The sequence below is a fragment of the Echeneis naucrates genome, chromosome 4 (genome assembly GCF_900963305.1).
Source record: "Echeneis naucrates chromosome 4, fEcheNa1.1, whole genome shotgun sequence".
Lineage (NCBI taxonomy): Eukaryota > Metazoa > Chordata > Actinopteri > Carangiformes > Echeneidae > Echeneis > Echeneis naucrates.
In genome coordinates, this window is record NC_042514.1 from 11,697,714 (window position 1) to 11,714,016 (window position 16,303).

General features: G+C 40.6%; 1 protein-coding gene across 2 annotated transcripts in view; it reads left to right on the plus strand.

The window, feature by feature from the left end:
- Positions 1 to 15,734, plus strand: part of tbl1xr1a (TBL1X/Y related 1a) — a 29,402-nt gene extending 13,668 nt beyond the window's left edge. For both annotated transcript variants that reach the window (XM_029500105.1, XM_029500106.1), the window contains exons 3-16: positions 9,151 to 9,252; positions 9,622 to 9,767; positions 9,852 to 10,077; positions 10,371 to 10,503; positions 11,145 to 11,286; positions 11,765 to 11,828; positions 12,212 to 12,309; positions 12,452 to 12,512; positions 12,639 to 12,760; positions 12,983 to 13,057; positions 13,360 to 13,487; positions 14,156 to 14,321; positions 15,120 to 15,221; positions 15,318 to 15,734. In XM_029500105.1, the coding sequence (XP_029355965.1) occupies positions 9,195 to 9,252; positions 9,622 to 9,767; positions 9,852 to 10,077; positions 10,371 to 10,503; positions 11,145 to 11,286; positions 11,765 to 11,828; positions 12,212 to 12,309; positions 12,452 to 12,512; positions 12,639 to 12,760; positions 12,983 to 13,057; positions 13,360 to 13,487; positions 14,156 to 14,321; positions 15,120 to 15,221; positions 15,318 to 15,344 (1,548 nt within the window). In that variant the 5' untranslated portion in view covers positions 9,151 to 9,194 and the 3' untranslated portion in view covers positions 15,345 to 15,734. The remainder of the gene's footprint in view (positions 1 to 9,150; positions 9,253 to 9,621; positions 9,768 to 9,851; positions 10,078 to 10,370; positions 10,504 to 11,144; positions 11,287 to 11,764; positions 11,829 to 12,211; positions 12,310 to 12,451; positions 12,513 to 12,638; positions 12,761 to 12,982; positions 13,058 to 13,359; positions 13,488 to 14,155; positions 14,322 to 15,119; positions 15,222 to 15,317) is intronic.
- The last annotated feature ends 569 nt before the right edge of the window (positions 15,735 to 16,303 follow it).

Consider the following 16,303-nt stretch of genomic DNA (forward strand, 5'->3'; position numbering starts at 1 on the left):
TTGACAGTATCAGTTTGTTTTCAATTGAAAGAACAGCACACTTTAGCACAGTTTACTTCTTGTGTCCAACTAATTTCCTGTGAACTCGAGTCACCAACAATCTTGAATACAGGACAGGATCCACAGAGGCTATCAGTCTCCTTGGCGATACTCATGTTTGTTTACAATGGGATACCCAAGTACACTCTGCCTGAATTGCTGACATGGTTCATTAAGTTCTGTGGTTTGACCAAGATTCTCTGCTGTCACCCATTTTAGCAAGTGGCTGTGTTAATGTCAGGTCAGCCCTATTGGAAGGCTTTGTTTTCCTCACTGTAGAGCCCTCAGCTCTGCTTTTTGCAGTACATAGTCATTCAGTGATTGTGTAATTTACTGAATTCGCCAATATGAAGTCATACATGCACACATTTTTTCACCAGTCAGCACTAAAAAAGCACAAAGAACCAAGTCATTTTACCAACAGCACAGGAAACAGTTTTCCGTTGTTATATTTACATAACAGCTATACCATTTCTGTATTTGGGAAAATGTGTTTTTAAAAGAAGATTTTCTTTTTTTTTGTGGTTTATTGCATTTTCTAGCAACTTATATAGTTAATATGGCCATAGGTCAATACATATTATTAAAATTTGGAATCCAAGGATTGTATGGATGTATAGTAAATTAAAATACTATGAAATATATGCAAAAATGTAAAGCTATGCTCTGGCAGACTTCTTCTATGGTAGGTTACATAGGGTTAATGTGTAGCAGACAGAATTAAATTGGGGAAAATGAATGGGGATATCAGAGGATCATATTGGTCTGGTGTCATTGTGTTCATTTTGTGCAGAGGACAGCATATAGCTCAGCTTGGTGAATTCGAAGTGGAGGTTTTTAGGCCAAGAATTAAAGACAACACCCCCAGTGGCATGGCCCTGAAGATACCTTCCCCCAACACACTGAGTCACTGAGAATTGCTTCACAAGTGTAAAATGTTTTTCATGACTGCAGGGGCATTACAAAACGTCACATATGATAGAATACCATTAAAGAGCTCCAGGCCACCGGCTGCTGGTATGAGGAGAAATCCAGTTGGTTGCTAAATCTTGCATGAATTGTGAAGAGTCTCCTGAAAACATGGCTTTAAGGACTTGTTTCTACTTTTATTGATGTTGCTGTGTGGAACAATGTGTTACTCCCAACAGGCTCTTGCATGAAAGAGAGAAGAAAGAAGTATTTGTTTTACGGTGATTTGGGCCCTTAGTCCTGATTCAGTGTAGCAGTTTGCCTTGAAATTAGTTTGTATACTGTGCCTCTGCCCCTATTCTCAAAATACACTACAGATATTTTAGACACTTCTCAGCTAGTCTGACTAGAGGAGAAGTTCTTGGCCCTGTTTACCATGATGTTCGAAACCCTTTGAGTGATAATGTATAGGTGTTGGAGAGGAATAATAAAGGAGGGAAAGTAAGAGAGTTAAATACAGATAAGGCTGGGGTAAAGGAACGTGGGATTAGCTTTGCTGCTGCTCTGTTTTAATTTGTCCACATCTTGGCTGGGATCCAAAAAAATAAACACCCTGGTGTTTAGTTAAAGCTTTGCAATATAATAATCTCTGGTTGCCATAAAAACCGCCACAATGCTAATAATCAGGTTCTAGTGTGAATTTTCTTATATCCTATCCCAGAAAGGAGGTTGACTATGTTTGTTGGGGCCACAGTGAACTTTAACAATAATATTTATTTAAACATTAAAGTTTCAATCATTCATACATTAAACTGAATACTTTCCAACAAGGAGCTATTAGATTGTGTGGACAATGTTAAGAATAAGAACATGTGCTGAGCTCTGTATCAAAGTAGCATGATGCAGTGGCAGGCCATTGGGTGCTTATGCAGGTAATGGATTGTATCATATCTCGTTCAAGACTCCAGTACCAGTCACACTTACCCCCGGCTGTCAATAAATTGGCTCATCCTGTTTGTCTGTGGCATTTGCCTCCACAGTCTGTTACTGGAAATAGATGCTTGCCTGGTTCTTAGGTAAGGGTATGTGGATTAACAGCTTACTACACAAAAACCTCTCAAAACAACAACCAAAAAAAGGCTTTAATCCGGGATTTCACAAAATTGTAAACACTGCACAAATTCTGTGCGAAATACATTCATTAGAATCTTTGGTGTGTCATGAGATGCTGCACTAAAAGAATCAAAAATCTTGAGTTTTGTGTTGCAGTGATGCGTTGGTGATTCACCTCTGGTAATTTGAGCCATTGTGCCAGAGTTCTTAATAATTTGTTGGTCCCTGAGTTGGTCCCTGAAGTAAACTTGAACTCTAAAATTTGGATGCGTTGTTCCCTAATCTCATGAAAGCTTTTCTTCTAGTGGTAGTACAGAAAATGGTAAACTCAGTGGCTGCTGTTCGCCAAATGTCATTTTCCTAAGCTGCTTTCACATTTTAACCATCACGGGTATGTGGTGAATTTTGTATGGTGACATGAGAAATCAATACACTTAATAGAATACACATTTAATAGAAACCCTGCAATGCTGTACCCTGTACTGCCAGCATTAATCGTGACATGTTCCCGTTATTTGCATCACACTTGACCTTCATAGGAGATGCTTCAGGGGTCATCCCTCTGCCGTGGCTCCCTGTGGCTCTGCGCAAATAATATGAATAAATAACAGTTATTTAAATTACATATTATATCAATAAATTAGCATTAATTAACAAAATTATATCAATAATTTTATTTTATTTTATTATTTATTTAGTTAGTTGATCAAAATATGTGTCCTTGTTTGCGTTACCTTTTGCTGACAGGCTGGCAGCTTATTTTGAGCTCTCAAAGGTAATCGTAATTCTTTTTTCATAAATGCATACTGTAGTTCTTATATACACAGCACAACTAATGAAACGTTCTTCATTATAGTGGTCAAATTGGTTTTGTGGCTCCAGTTGGGTTTTATTTGGTGGGAATCGTGCCCAAATGGCTCTTTTTAAAGCTGAAGGTTGGCAACCACTGAGATGCTTAAAGTGATTGGGATTCTGATTTAGACAAAAGTGTCTAATCCAAGCCAACACGGGAGTTTGAAGTGAGGTCACAAAGGGCGATTCAATGGCCCTCACTGACCTGCTGCCTTCACATCGACACAAGGTGGCTTGAGCAGGTTTAAGTACCTGTCAAGCGAAGCTAGCTAGTAAGGATGACATGCTACCATCTGTCACGACAGACAGCTAGCCTCTCTGACCTCACATAGGCCATGTGAGGCAGAGTTAGGCTTGCCAATGCAATCTGTCACTCCAAAAGACCAGGGGCGGGGAGGGGAGAGGCACATGCACATTGGGGTTCATTTCCATTGTCAGAGGCAATGCAGCTTATTTGAAGCACTCTCAAATGTTGTCCATGGTTGGCATTGCCATGTATTATACTCTTAGTGGCACAGATCAGTGTTCTGCACCTTTTGCATTACTTCTATGAGGGCTTCTTCATAGACAAAGGTAACTGGAGGCTGGGAGTAGACCATCTCATTTTTTTCACGTCACATTTTCCTGCTTGTGGCAACACTGCTAGTGAGAATCTATTTTTCATGTGGGATTCTAACTGGGGTACAGGAGGATTGGATGCATTTTTAAGTGAGAGACAATGAAAAATCAGTTCAATCCCTGCTGCCTGAATTTCCTTTAGCTCCCCCCTGAAAATAGACCCAAACTCCCTGGTGTCAGACAGAGTCCTTAAACAGTAATAAGTCTCATCTCCACCTACAGTAGAGAATCGGAGCAGCAGCTAACCATGCTCGGTTTCCTTGATGTACTGAAAGAAGAAAAGCTTTGAAGAGCACAGCATTTAAATGGTGGAGTCAAGAACACATGATACTGTGTGAGTTTTCTCAGTTTCATTCTCCTTCAGTCTGTCACATTAACAAAATAAAGTGCTCAGGCTGTTTAAGTAGAGTCAGCAGCCACATTTGTTAGTTAGCACAAGCACTGCTGTCATGTTGTTTTTAAACAAAATGGCTATCCACATACTGATTAAAGAGGGTATGAGACAATCACATATTATATGTACAGTATTTTTTTAAATATTGTAATTTAATGCAATTTTAGTTGGAAAACAATCACATTCCCAATATATGGGGAATATGATCTGGGCCTGGATGTCTCTGTAGTTCTTAATCACACATTTCACCCCAAAAATGACAACTCAGGCAAATTATTTTGCAGCTCCTGTAAAAATTTGAAAATGGCCGCGAGCCATATAGGGATTCTGATTATCTTTTGATGAAATATGCAGCCCTAGAGCAAAGTAGACCCCACAAAATGGTCCATTAGCTCGTATGGCTTCATCTGTTTTAAAACAAAAATGAACAAACAAATAAAAACTCAGCAAAATTGTACACTCCCAGTCAAATTTCTCCATCTCCTGAATGGATAAGTATAACATGAAATTTGCATAATAGTTCAACTTTTGACAACTGTTTTGTTGTTTTTCTATATCTTCAGTCAAAAAATAAAGCCTGGGGTGGTAACCTCATCTACACTTTCTTCCTCAAGGAGAAATTCTGAACCTGCACAGAAGAAATATCAGAATGGTATGCATAAGGTTTTAGCTTGAAATTAAGTTGGTGGTACTCTTTGTATTGAGAAGGATTTGTGTTGAGAAGAAATGTTTTCACCAGCATTACAACGCCTCAATACATTACTTAGAATTTCAGAACAGCATAAAATATAAGCATGAACTGTCAGCCCCAGGCCTGAAAAAAAGCACTTGTTCACATCTGCATAAGCTGCATTAGGTGTGAATGCTTTGGAACACCAAAAGGTTGAAGTGAATAAAAAAAAGATGAAATGGTTTGAGACTTACTAACTTGCACTAACAAAAGAGAGAAACACTCTGTGCACAAACATGAAAGGAGGTAATAAAGGTTCTAACTTAGAGTGCTAAGTGACTAATGCAAGGTTACCTATGTGTTAGTGTCTATCTGTTGCCACTTCCTGTGGAATTTTATTTTTTTCCTGCGAGCAGCAGGCTTAAAACTTGACTCATTTACTAATTGTTGACTGTGAGGAGGCAGCTTCAAGCAACATGTTGCTGAATTTGACCAGTGATTGTGCATTACTCTCTAGGGTGATGGAGAGAAATGGTACACACATTGATACATGGGAATTATTTATGTGGATATGTGATCGTTGTTGCATTTAACTGTACATTCTTTCATTGTGAGGCAGTTTTAAGCGTGATGCATACAGCAATATTAAAAGCAATTCATCCACTATCCTTTAAAGAAAAAAACTGGTGTGCCAATCGGTACAATTAAAATTAAATCTCTGCATATCATCTGTGCATGTTATCACTCCTGTTTTCTTGCTAACAGATATTCCATACTGGTAAGGTGTAGTAATATTTTTATTAGACCTCTTTCAGTGAGTTAAAACCTTTGACTGGGTGTCTTATCAGGCTGCGCTTGGGCTGATGAATTGTGTATGCCAGTTGATAAATCAAGACAAATATAATTTACTTCACATTTGTATTGATTTCATATAATGAGAGACAGATGGAACGTCTCTCTCTCTCACTTGTCGATATCATTTCACTCTTGCTTTGTCAGTGGCATGTCACTCTTTTTAACCATGCTGCATGCCACTGTAATTGTCACATTCTTATTTTTGTACGTAGTTGGCCATTTGTAGGGCTCGTTTCTTCCTTTCCGCCGTCATTCAGCTATGACTTGATTTAAGATTGCTTGTAGAGGCCAGTTTGCCACTGGCATCAGTCAGAGAATGAGGGAGAGAGGAGGCAGAAATGCAGAGACAAGAGATTCCCTTCTCCTCTCCCATCCCCCAACCTGTGCTCCCACACTGTCAACACGGAGGATCCTGGCTGCAGCTGGTAGTTCCACAGCGCCACTGCAGCGGGAAGGTGCTGGAGGAAACTACAGCTCACTGTTTACAAACCTACAGTCCTCCCCAGGCTCTGCTGCTGTCAAGTGGGATTTTTAAAAAGGGTCTGAAAGATCTGTGACTCAACAGTCTGTAGGTTATCATTTCAACCAAACACAACATCAGTGATTTTACTTCATACTCTGCCTCCCCGTGTGTTCTCTATATGCGTTATTCAAGTTGTTTTTGGTTCAGATGAGACCTTGTATTTTCCATAGCCTAAATGTCCTTAATACCCAAAATTCAATGTAATTGATATCATGCACCACAAGACCATATAATTAAATGAAATTCCCCCTAAGCTTTTTTTTTTTGGGGGGGGGGGGGTTAATAGGTAGATGAAGTGAAAATAGTATTTTGAAGGATGAATCCAACTGCCTCCCAGCCAGAAGCAAGAACTAGCTCTGTGGTCTGGCAGGGTGACATCCATTTCTTCTGTGCTGTTAAGATTCTTGGTGCAGACACACATCACTGATGTTTGGTAGCAGTGATGTTCTGGTCAGTTGTAATCAATCCCTCCTATCTTGGCCCGTGTATATCACATGCAGGATGTGAGATGGTTCCAGTTTGGAGATTCCCTTGCTTCCCAGTAAAAGTGAACAAGAACATGAGAAGTTTCTTTACCACGATGTAGATGTATGACAATTGTTTTGGGCTTTTTGTGATGCTGATTCCATGAACCCAGTTTATCTTGACTTTCTGTCAAGATTATGATCTAGGCTGTTGAATGTTTCAGAGTCACACAAGATTTATTTTTCTCACAGATCGAAAGAATGGCAAGTAATGTGCCCCAAGTTATGTCTTTGTAGTTTTTAATGTGGTTGCTTCTAATTACAAATCGTGTTGGGATTCAAGCCTTTAAGAAGCTACTCAGACAATGCACTAGTGTGTATGTGTTTCAATCCTTCTCTCCTGAGTAGGTTAAATGGTAGTCGAGAGAGAGGGAGTGTGTTTGCATCTGATTGATAAGCTGTTGGTTTGGTTTTCTAGCAGTCAATGCCAATGATTACAGTATGTGAAAGTATTCCAAAAGTGTACTATAGATTTTGTCTATAAGCCCAAAGCATTGAGTTTTTCATACCAAGTACAGTTATAGTAGACGGAGGCCTGTCCAATTTAGATAAAAGTTTTAGTGGTGATTTGTGCTTGGAGCTTTTTTCCCCACTCTGCTGAGAAAGAAGTAATTTTACCTGAAGGAAGTTGTCATAAAGTTGGTTTAATATAGTGATTAAAGTCTGTGATTTATTTTCATTTTTTTCAAATCCAATTTGAGCTGTTTTTCTGATATTTCACACTTTAAACATGTTAGTGCACTGAATCTTTTTTTCCTGGTCACTGTGTATGCATGTCTGTAGAGGGTTAGTCTCCTGTAATTAACTTATGTTGAGCATATTCTTGGCTAGTTTATTTTTGACTTACTCTCACATTTTCAACAGTGGCAGTTTATGTTCATTTAAGTCATAAACACATGCTAACCAAAGAGTGAAGAGGTGGGGCATGTTATAAAGTTAACAGGCAGCTGAAATGTTTGCAATATGAGCCTCTACAATGGAAGCAGCTGGGAGCTGCTGATGATTTAATAATAGGCTTAGTTACAGTAGTTTATAGTACAGTATGTATGTGATGCCACAGCTCGTGTCGACAGGACAAAAGGTCGCCTGTTTGCAAATGGTCACTTTTGCAGTTGCATGGGAGTTACTTCTGACATGAAGCCCTAGTTTACATAATTATTTTCTGTCTGCTGTATATCTGATCCTAAGAGCTGACTGCTGTCTCTGTGGTAAAACAGTCATTTCTCACTAGAGCCCAAGAGTCCGGGCACAGATAAGTATCACAGAGCCAAAATGCCAGACAACATTACTTCTTCTTCTGCTGTCTTGGCTGCAAAGTTGCTGCTGTCCCCTGAGTCATGTGCGGCTCCCCGAACAGCTCAGCCGTGGCAGTTTATTCTGTTGTGAAGGTGACGCAATTGGTTCTGAGTCTGCTGCTGCTGTCTTTATTATGGAGTCTGCTGTTAGTCTGTTGTTATTGTTGTTTCTGTCGCTGTTGTGGTGGCGGTGGTAGTGGTGCCCTGACTAGACTTTACAGGTTGAGCAATATTGTCAGTGGTCAGAGGAGTAGACACACTGGACTTCTAACTGTACACAGAGCCCCTCAGGCTGCCATTACACATTATCCTCATCTCATTTTCTCTTGTAATCAATTAACATGCTAGCATCGCTGCGGGCACATCTATCGTTTGTTGATTGTCTTATTGCTCAATAAAGGAAGTGTTATTTATGAACATTAAGGCCACAGACCATGCTAAATGCTTTGGTTTGCCAGATTAGGAAACTCTAACATCACAGGAAGTTAAATGCAACCCTAGTAAACAGTGCTTCAGCCACCTAAATGCCATTAAATGCACAGAAAAACCTGCTTCTCCTGGGAGAGTGAGCTGCAGACACTGAGCCCCAGGCATTACATGGATGATTATTATCAGGGGAAACAGGCTTTGAGCTGGTCCTTATTTGGAATCATCTCTATGGCTCTGAGTTTTGTTTTATTTTACCTCTGTGTTGTAGTTGCTTACCCTTTGGTTCATAAAATAAGCTATTAAAGCTAACTTGAATCATGATCTTCTGTTCTGTGTCTAGGCAGATATAAGAGATGAAACATCCCAGTCCCACTGGACTTTTCAGTTTGTAATGGACCTGTAATAGACTGTCATTACACAAATGTTCCATTCCATCCATGAGAAGCAGCTGTACCACACACCAACACACAGTCATTATGTCCTTAGTTCATGTGGAAATATAGATCAAGTCAAGTTGAAACAACTAGCCTTCCAGTCAACATAGTAAATAGATATGAAGATGATAGTGATGTAGGTGGAGCCAGCTGGTTTATCAACAACAGGACGTGCCAGAGGAATTTACTATTACCTTGTGTTATTCTTGTGTCATGTGACAAATGAGGGCAGCAGGAGGCATCTATAACAATGAAATACTGTGTATTATTAATACTGTAAATTAATCAGTTAATGTTGGATTGCAATGTCAGCAAGTGTGTGTGCTTACTGATTAACGGCCCGTTGCATTATGTCAAAAGTTGCAGCAGATTCAAATGTCGTGGTGCTAATGTGCACTGACGGCTGCTAATACGCCAACAGACTCCTGTCTTTATTGCTCTGTGGTCACCTTTCTTGCATGTATTTATGGGTATCATTGTCTCTGTGTTTTTCAGGCTAGGTGTGTGTGTGCTGACCTCATGGTGTAACAGGAGTAAAGATGAGCATTAGCAGTGATGAGGTCAACTTCCTGGTCTACAGATACCTACAGGAGTCAGGTATCTGTCCTCTTATTCATTGCACCTGCCTTTCTCCAATTTTAAATGTCCAGCCAAGTGACATGTCATTATATCCTTATACCTATACCAAACTTTGTAAAGCTATAGTCAAATAAGTAAAATCATTAAAAGTCTACGAATATAAATATAGATGAAAACAAGGGGGTACACAATATTTTTTTAATGGCAATACAAACTAAATGCTCCTTTTTCCCCCAACAGAAACTTAAGAATCCAGCAATAGCTTTTTTCTGTGCCGTATAGATATACAGATATACAGTAGATATAGTTTATAGACATTGAAATCCTTTATTATTGAAATATTTTTTGTCTTTGTGTGTGTGCGTATGTTTGTATCCTCCTCTCAAGGGTTCTCCCACTCAGCATTTACATTTGGTATTGAGAGTCACATCAGCCAGTCCAACATAAATGGTGCTCTGGTTCCCCCTGCTGCCCTCATCAGCATCATTCAGAAGGGCCTGCAGTACGTTGAGGCTGAAGTCAGCATCAATGAGGTGGGACACACAATATATGACACTCTCCTTGCCCGAACTGTGCTCCCTGTGTGCTTCCTCTCTAAATCCTTTCCCACTATCCAGGACGGGACGTTATTTGACGGGCGGCCCATAGAGTCTCTGTCCCTAATTGATGCGGTGATGCCGGACGTCGTTCAGACAAGGCAACAGGCCTACCGGGACAAAATGGCCCAACAGCAGGCTGCCACTTCAGCTCCGGCATCTGCCACTGGAGGCAGCATCGCCGGCAACGCCAAGAATGGAGAGAATACTGCCAATGGGGAGGAGAATGGAGCCCATGCCTTAGCAAGTGCGTAATAGTAATACTGGTAAAAGGACAGGCAATGATTAATCATTTCTGGTGATAACAAAGCTATAGCTATTAAGAAACCTGTACATCAGACAGGAAATTCCTCTTTACCCTGGGATAGTTTGACAATTTTGAATTTCTTCCATGAACCAAATTACTCAATTTGCATATTCTGCTCATTGGAGAACAATATGCACATAGATCACTTATTTTCAGTGGTAAAATGAAGTAGATGACAATATACTGCCAGAATGATCTTCATCTAACTGCATCACCTATCAAACTCTGCCCAGACAATCATGCAGACCTGATGGAGGTAGACGGAGATGTGGAGATCCCCCAGAACAAGGCCATGGTCCTGAGGGGCCACGAGTCAGAGGTTTTCATCTGTGCCTGGAACCCAGTCAGTGATCTGTTGGCATCAGGGTGAGTCACCTTCCCTTGCCAACCTTTCTCCTGTGTTCCTGCCCTCTTACTGTCTCTGAATAAAACAAGTAAAAACTCACTTTTTACAAGTTTACAAGTTTGATGCTTTTCCACCTGCTTCACTTTTCCTGTTGTTGCAACAGAAGATTTAGAGTTTTGAGTCACTGCTATCTGTATGATGTGATGTGATGATATGATGTGATATGCAACATGTCAGAATAGAGAATAGACACCTTTCCCAGAGCCAAGGGTGACATTTGTATATAAATATCCATCTGCATTATTTTTATAAACAGTTTTCCATTTTCAGTTTCATAAAATGGGATAAGCAGGAACCAGAAAGTGTTACATCTATATTTTATTTAATTGACGTAATCAGTGAAGACTGTTTTCATTCGTTTACTGGTCTGTGATATTTTATTGTGACTCTTTTTTTTCCCCAGTAGTGTTATTTATTTCAATTTAAAATTGTAAACTAATGTGGGGGGAATTTATAAACCAAGCCAAATTGAAAAATGCCTCACAGCAGCAACTTTAGATGCTGTGTGAAGCAATAAGCATCTATCATTCACAGTCCATTACAGTCAGTTAGGCTCCTGGACACTGGCTCAAATGTTTGTGATTCTGTCTGTGTGTGTCAGGTCTGGTGATTCGACGGCTCGTATTTGGAACCTCAGTGAGAACAGTACGAGCAGCTCCACACAGCTGGTGCTGAGACACTGCATACGAGAGGGAGGACAGGACGTCCCCAGTAACAAAGATGTCACCTCACTAGACTGGAATGTATGGACACTAATGCAAAAATGCACACACAACAATACACCATGCAGGGCCCACTGCATACATACAGTAAAGTGATGCATGTTCTGGAAACAGCAGGTTGGCAAACAAACAACAAACACTTCCACCACAGAGGAACTCCCAGAACATAACTTGATAATATCCAACAGCGGAGTATCAGAAGGTGGAATTTTTCCTTCAGTTCAGCCAATGGGCTGTAAAACTGAGCCAAGGGCAGAGGCAAAAATTTCCTGGATAGTATCCACACTGATGGAAAACACAGGCTTCTTTTATAATACCAGCTGAATCACAGCAAATGTTCATTCATCCTGGACTCTTTAGGCAAATGCTGCAGCCAAAAATGACAACACGGGTCTGGAAATATGTTTGGAATGGCTTTGTGGGAAAACTGACAAGCACACACACATTTGATGCCTCTCTCAATCTCTCTCTCTCCCTCCTGTCCTCTTTTCTCTGACAGAGTGAGGGCACACTGTTAGCAACAGGCTCCTATGATGGATTTGCTAGAATATGGACGAAGGATGGTAAGATTAATTTTTTTGCGATAAAGTTATTTGGAGGAAAATATTTTTCAACTCACAGTTCTATAATAGTATAGTATATATTCTTTGTTTCTGTTTACGAGAGTTTGTATACTTGCTGCCATTCTAAGCCTAATAATGGTGGTGGCATCATGTTTCTTGCAGCTGGTATGGATTGATAAATCTGTAGTTCAGCAGGTACATTGCTCAGTTAATCCTTGTACAATGCTACCACCTATAGGGATGTTTACACATCGCTGTTGAATTAGTTTGTCATGGTTACTGTGTTATCCAGTAGCTCTTTACATGCTTTCTTATTTAAATTATGTTACTTTACATTGGATTATAATGGATTGTGTTTCCCGTCTGTGTGTCCTGCTCTGTAGGTAACCTGGCTAGTACACTTGGCCAACATAAAGGTCCCATCTTTGCCCTTAAGTGGAATAAAAAGGGCAATTTTATCCTCAGTGCAGGAGTAGACAAGGTAAATCAGGCGGTTATATAAATGAGCTCCTTTGCTCACAACATATTGCATGAGACAACGTTTTTGGTGATCTCATAGCAATAGTGGTTAAATTGTGCACTTTTTGTTGGTACTAATTGTACTTGTAAATGTCCCCTCCCAGACAACAATAATTTGGGATGCCCATACAGGAGAAGCCAAACAACAATTTCCCTTCCATTCAGGTACTGAATGCATCTTCACCACTGTCCCTACAACCTTCTATACATTTTTCATTGGACATTATTTCTCTCGCAGTTTATTTTTGTCCTTCATAATATCTGTTTTTCTTCACTTTTTCTCACTTTCAGCTCCGGCACTAGATGTGGACTGGCAGAGTAACAACACATTCGCCTCTTGCAGCACAGACATGTGCATCCATGTTTGTAAACTAGGACAAGACAGACCCATTAAAACATTCCAGGGACACACAGTAAGTGATGTTTGTGTTTGCATAGGGGGTGTCTACTCATTACCTAAACGTCTGAAGGAACATGTTATCTCTATTTTTTTAGATGGACGGAATATTTATAAGTGTCTGGTGTCAAACCTTATAGAAAGTTGTTTTGCCTTCATTTCAAAGTGTATCTGTGGATGTGGTGAACACACAACCAACTGTACATGCATATCCCCTTTTATTCTTTTCTCGTTTCAGAATGAAGTAAATGCAATCAAGTGGGATCCCACAGGGAACCTGCTAGCCTCCTGCTCAGATGACATGACGTTGAAGGTGAGCTGAGAAATGCTGGACATTTTGTGCCATTTTTCACTCTTACCCTTGACCTAAAAGTAATTGGCCATGAGGAATATACAATGTCTGGAGATTCTGGAAAAAGAAAATCCATCTTCCCTGTCCTGCAATTTGTAAAATATAATTTTATCTTACTAAAATCTGAGTATCCACACTGATGGAAAACACAGGCTTGAGTATGTAATTAAATCTGAGTTATCAGACTTCTGCCCCCTACACATAAATCATAAATCTGCAGCTGGAAGATCTATCATAGTAATTAATAAAGTAATTTTTTTCAGATTTGGAGTATGAAGCAAGACTCGTGTGTCCATGACCTTCAGGCCCACAGTAAAGAAATCTACACCATCAAATGGAGTCCCACTGGCCCCGGAACCAACAATCCCAGTGCGAACCTCATGCTAGCCAGGTATGTGTCTGCGACAAGCAGGTTTCAGCTGTCTAATATAAAGAATTCAAACACTCTGGCCTTTTTAACTTGTGATACAAAAAAATTAGTACAGCACATAACTTGTAACAACTGTTGTGTAAGCCACAAAATTAGATTTGGGGCTGGGACTGTCCCCCTGAAATTGACATGACAACTTGTGATTGTGTCCTCGGAGGAGAAAGGGCACTGGAAATGGAAAATGCCCACAATATTAAAATAAATGCTGACACATTTTCCTTCCTCTCTGTTTGGAATTCCAGAGAACTCATAAATTACAACTGGCAAGAACATTAATTTAATGCATTTAATGACTACAGATTAAAAAGTTGTTACACAGAGCATTTGAAATTGAGCCAGTAGGATTGCCACCTAACTATCAGCCTATTGAATTCATTGTATTTTAGCAATCCTCTAGAACAGGAAATGAAATTTGCCCGGTTTGAATTTTTTATTTTTTTCTTGGTTGTTTTAGATCTAGCAAAGTGGTGTAATTGAGACTAAATGGCAGTAATTTTGCCGAAGAAACCTGTTTTTTTTTTTTTTTATGACATGGTTATGATATGAAGCACAACTTTGACCCTAACCCTAACCCTGTGCACTTTCAGCAGTAGCACCCCCATAACCCTGCTTGTTTCCCACCCCCACAGTGCGTCGTTTGACTCCACAGTCCGTCTTTGGGACGTGGAGAGAGGCATCTGTATCCACACACTGACTAAACACCAGGAGCCGGTCTATAGTGTGGCTTTTAGCCCTGATGGTCGGCATCTGGCCAGTGGCTCCTTTGACAAATGTGTGCACATTTGGAATACACAGGTAGGAGGAAAAGAGAAAGGAAAAAATGTATGTCGTCTCTACATAAATATAAGACTCTGGATACCCCTTTAAAGGTGTGTAAAGCTGCATATTGAGTGGAAATCGATGAAGGACATCAAATAAACACAGCAGCAAGGCTAAGCTAAAAAAAAAACTTACCAGGGATTTAAATGCATTTTGCAAGTTGTACAGACAGATGTGGAGAGAGAATAATGAGGCCTTTGTAGTTCTCTGCATGTTAGCCTCACAGCAGACCAATGGTCCACTGGTGCCTGCCGGTAGTGGGGCTTGTGATCAAAAACATTTGCAAATAGATAAATGCCCCAAAAAAAAAATAAATAAAAAAATAAACAATGCTGATTATTTGGAGGAACTAAAGTTACCCTAAGCAGCCATGGTATCTGTCTTGGTGCCCCTCATCTCTGGGGTTTCTCTCACATCGTGATGACCAAGACAAATCCTGGTGGACCGCTAAAACATCCATAACGTCTTCCCCGGTCCGTCAGCCACACAGAAAGGGACAGTGGAGTGTGATTTGGGCTGTGAGCTGGTCCCACTGGACTTTTGCTGTTCAGACCTCCTCCTGTTTGGCCATCTCTCCCACAATGCGATTCACAATGCTGCAGAGTGACCTTCTACTCCCTGTTGCTGCTGTTCTGTCCCTATCGTTCCCTCTTTCATCATCAAGGTGTAAAAACTGTCTCTCCTCTTCTCATTCTTTTCCTTTTACTCTGCATGAGCACAAAAACCTTTCTGAAACTTTTTGAAAAATAATGTTTCTGTCCCTTGTTTCTGCAGACGGGCGCTTTAGTTCACAGTTATAGAGGGACGGGGGGAATCTTTGAGGTTTGCTGGAATGCAGCAGGGGACAAAGTGGGAGCCAGCGCATCAGATGGATCTGTAAGTCCATATGGGGGCCGTTTGGATGGACATGCAGTGGCTTTTTTCTGTCTCTAGTTTTCAGTGGTAATGCTGTTCTTTATTTTTCCTCCTCAGGTGTGTGTACTAGATCTGCGGAAATAGCACTGCTGTTTGTTGGAAGCCATGGACCGACCATGAATGTGTACATAGCCAAATGACTGTCCCTGCCTGCCCTGCGTACTGCTCACGCTTACGACTATGGCCCCGCCCACTGACAGACAGGAAGCAGGAAACAGGAACAGGAAGCAAGCAACCCGACACAGCAGGTCCAGATGCAGGGATGAACAGAAGGACGGACGGACGGACAGACATACAGACTGGAATGGAGGGATGGATAAGGGCGGATGGAAGCGACCCTCTCTATCTGTGCGGACTCTTACAGAGATGCAGAAGGGACGCAGTGAAAAAAGAAAAACAAAAAAAAAAAAGGAAAAAAAAGTTACAGATCCGTATATGTACCAAATTTGGAAGCTATTTTGCTTTTTCTTTCTTTTTTCCCCTTTTTTTCGATCTTCAAACCATGCTCATCTTCATCAAAATGAAAAAAATGAAAAAAGTGTTGATCTTTGTTCCTAGCTGGATCTCATTGTGCAGACATATCAACCTCTCCACCATAAGACAGGATGGCACTTAGTTTTTTTTTTTTTTATTTCAGATCTCTTGTTTCAATGTTTTTATATTTTCTATCTTTGGGGGGGGGGGGGGGGGGTCTGGTCAGGCGAAAGTTTTAGTAAGTGGAGAACTACATTTACACTGACACACTCATACATGCACACCAAACTATGTCTTTGTCATGACTTCAAAACCTGGCGACAAACCTAAAAGGCTCTGCTTCCCCTTCATATTTCACCAGAGGTCTCTGCAGTTGTGAGAGGGTCAGAATGCAGTAACTGAATTGTCTTTTTCCCAGACGACAAACTCCGGATTATCCTCGCACAGCCAACCGGGCACACAGCTGCGTGTGGTGACGTATACCCAGATGCTTTAAAAACAGCTCTTTTGTGCACTATTTGACGGTTTGACCCACAATTCTCCTCTCTGGACTCAGTGATCACAGTTTA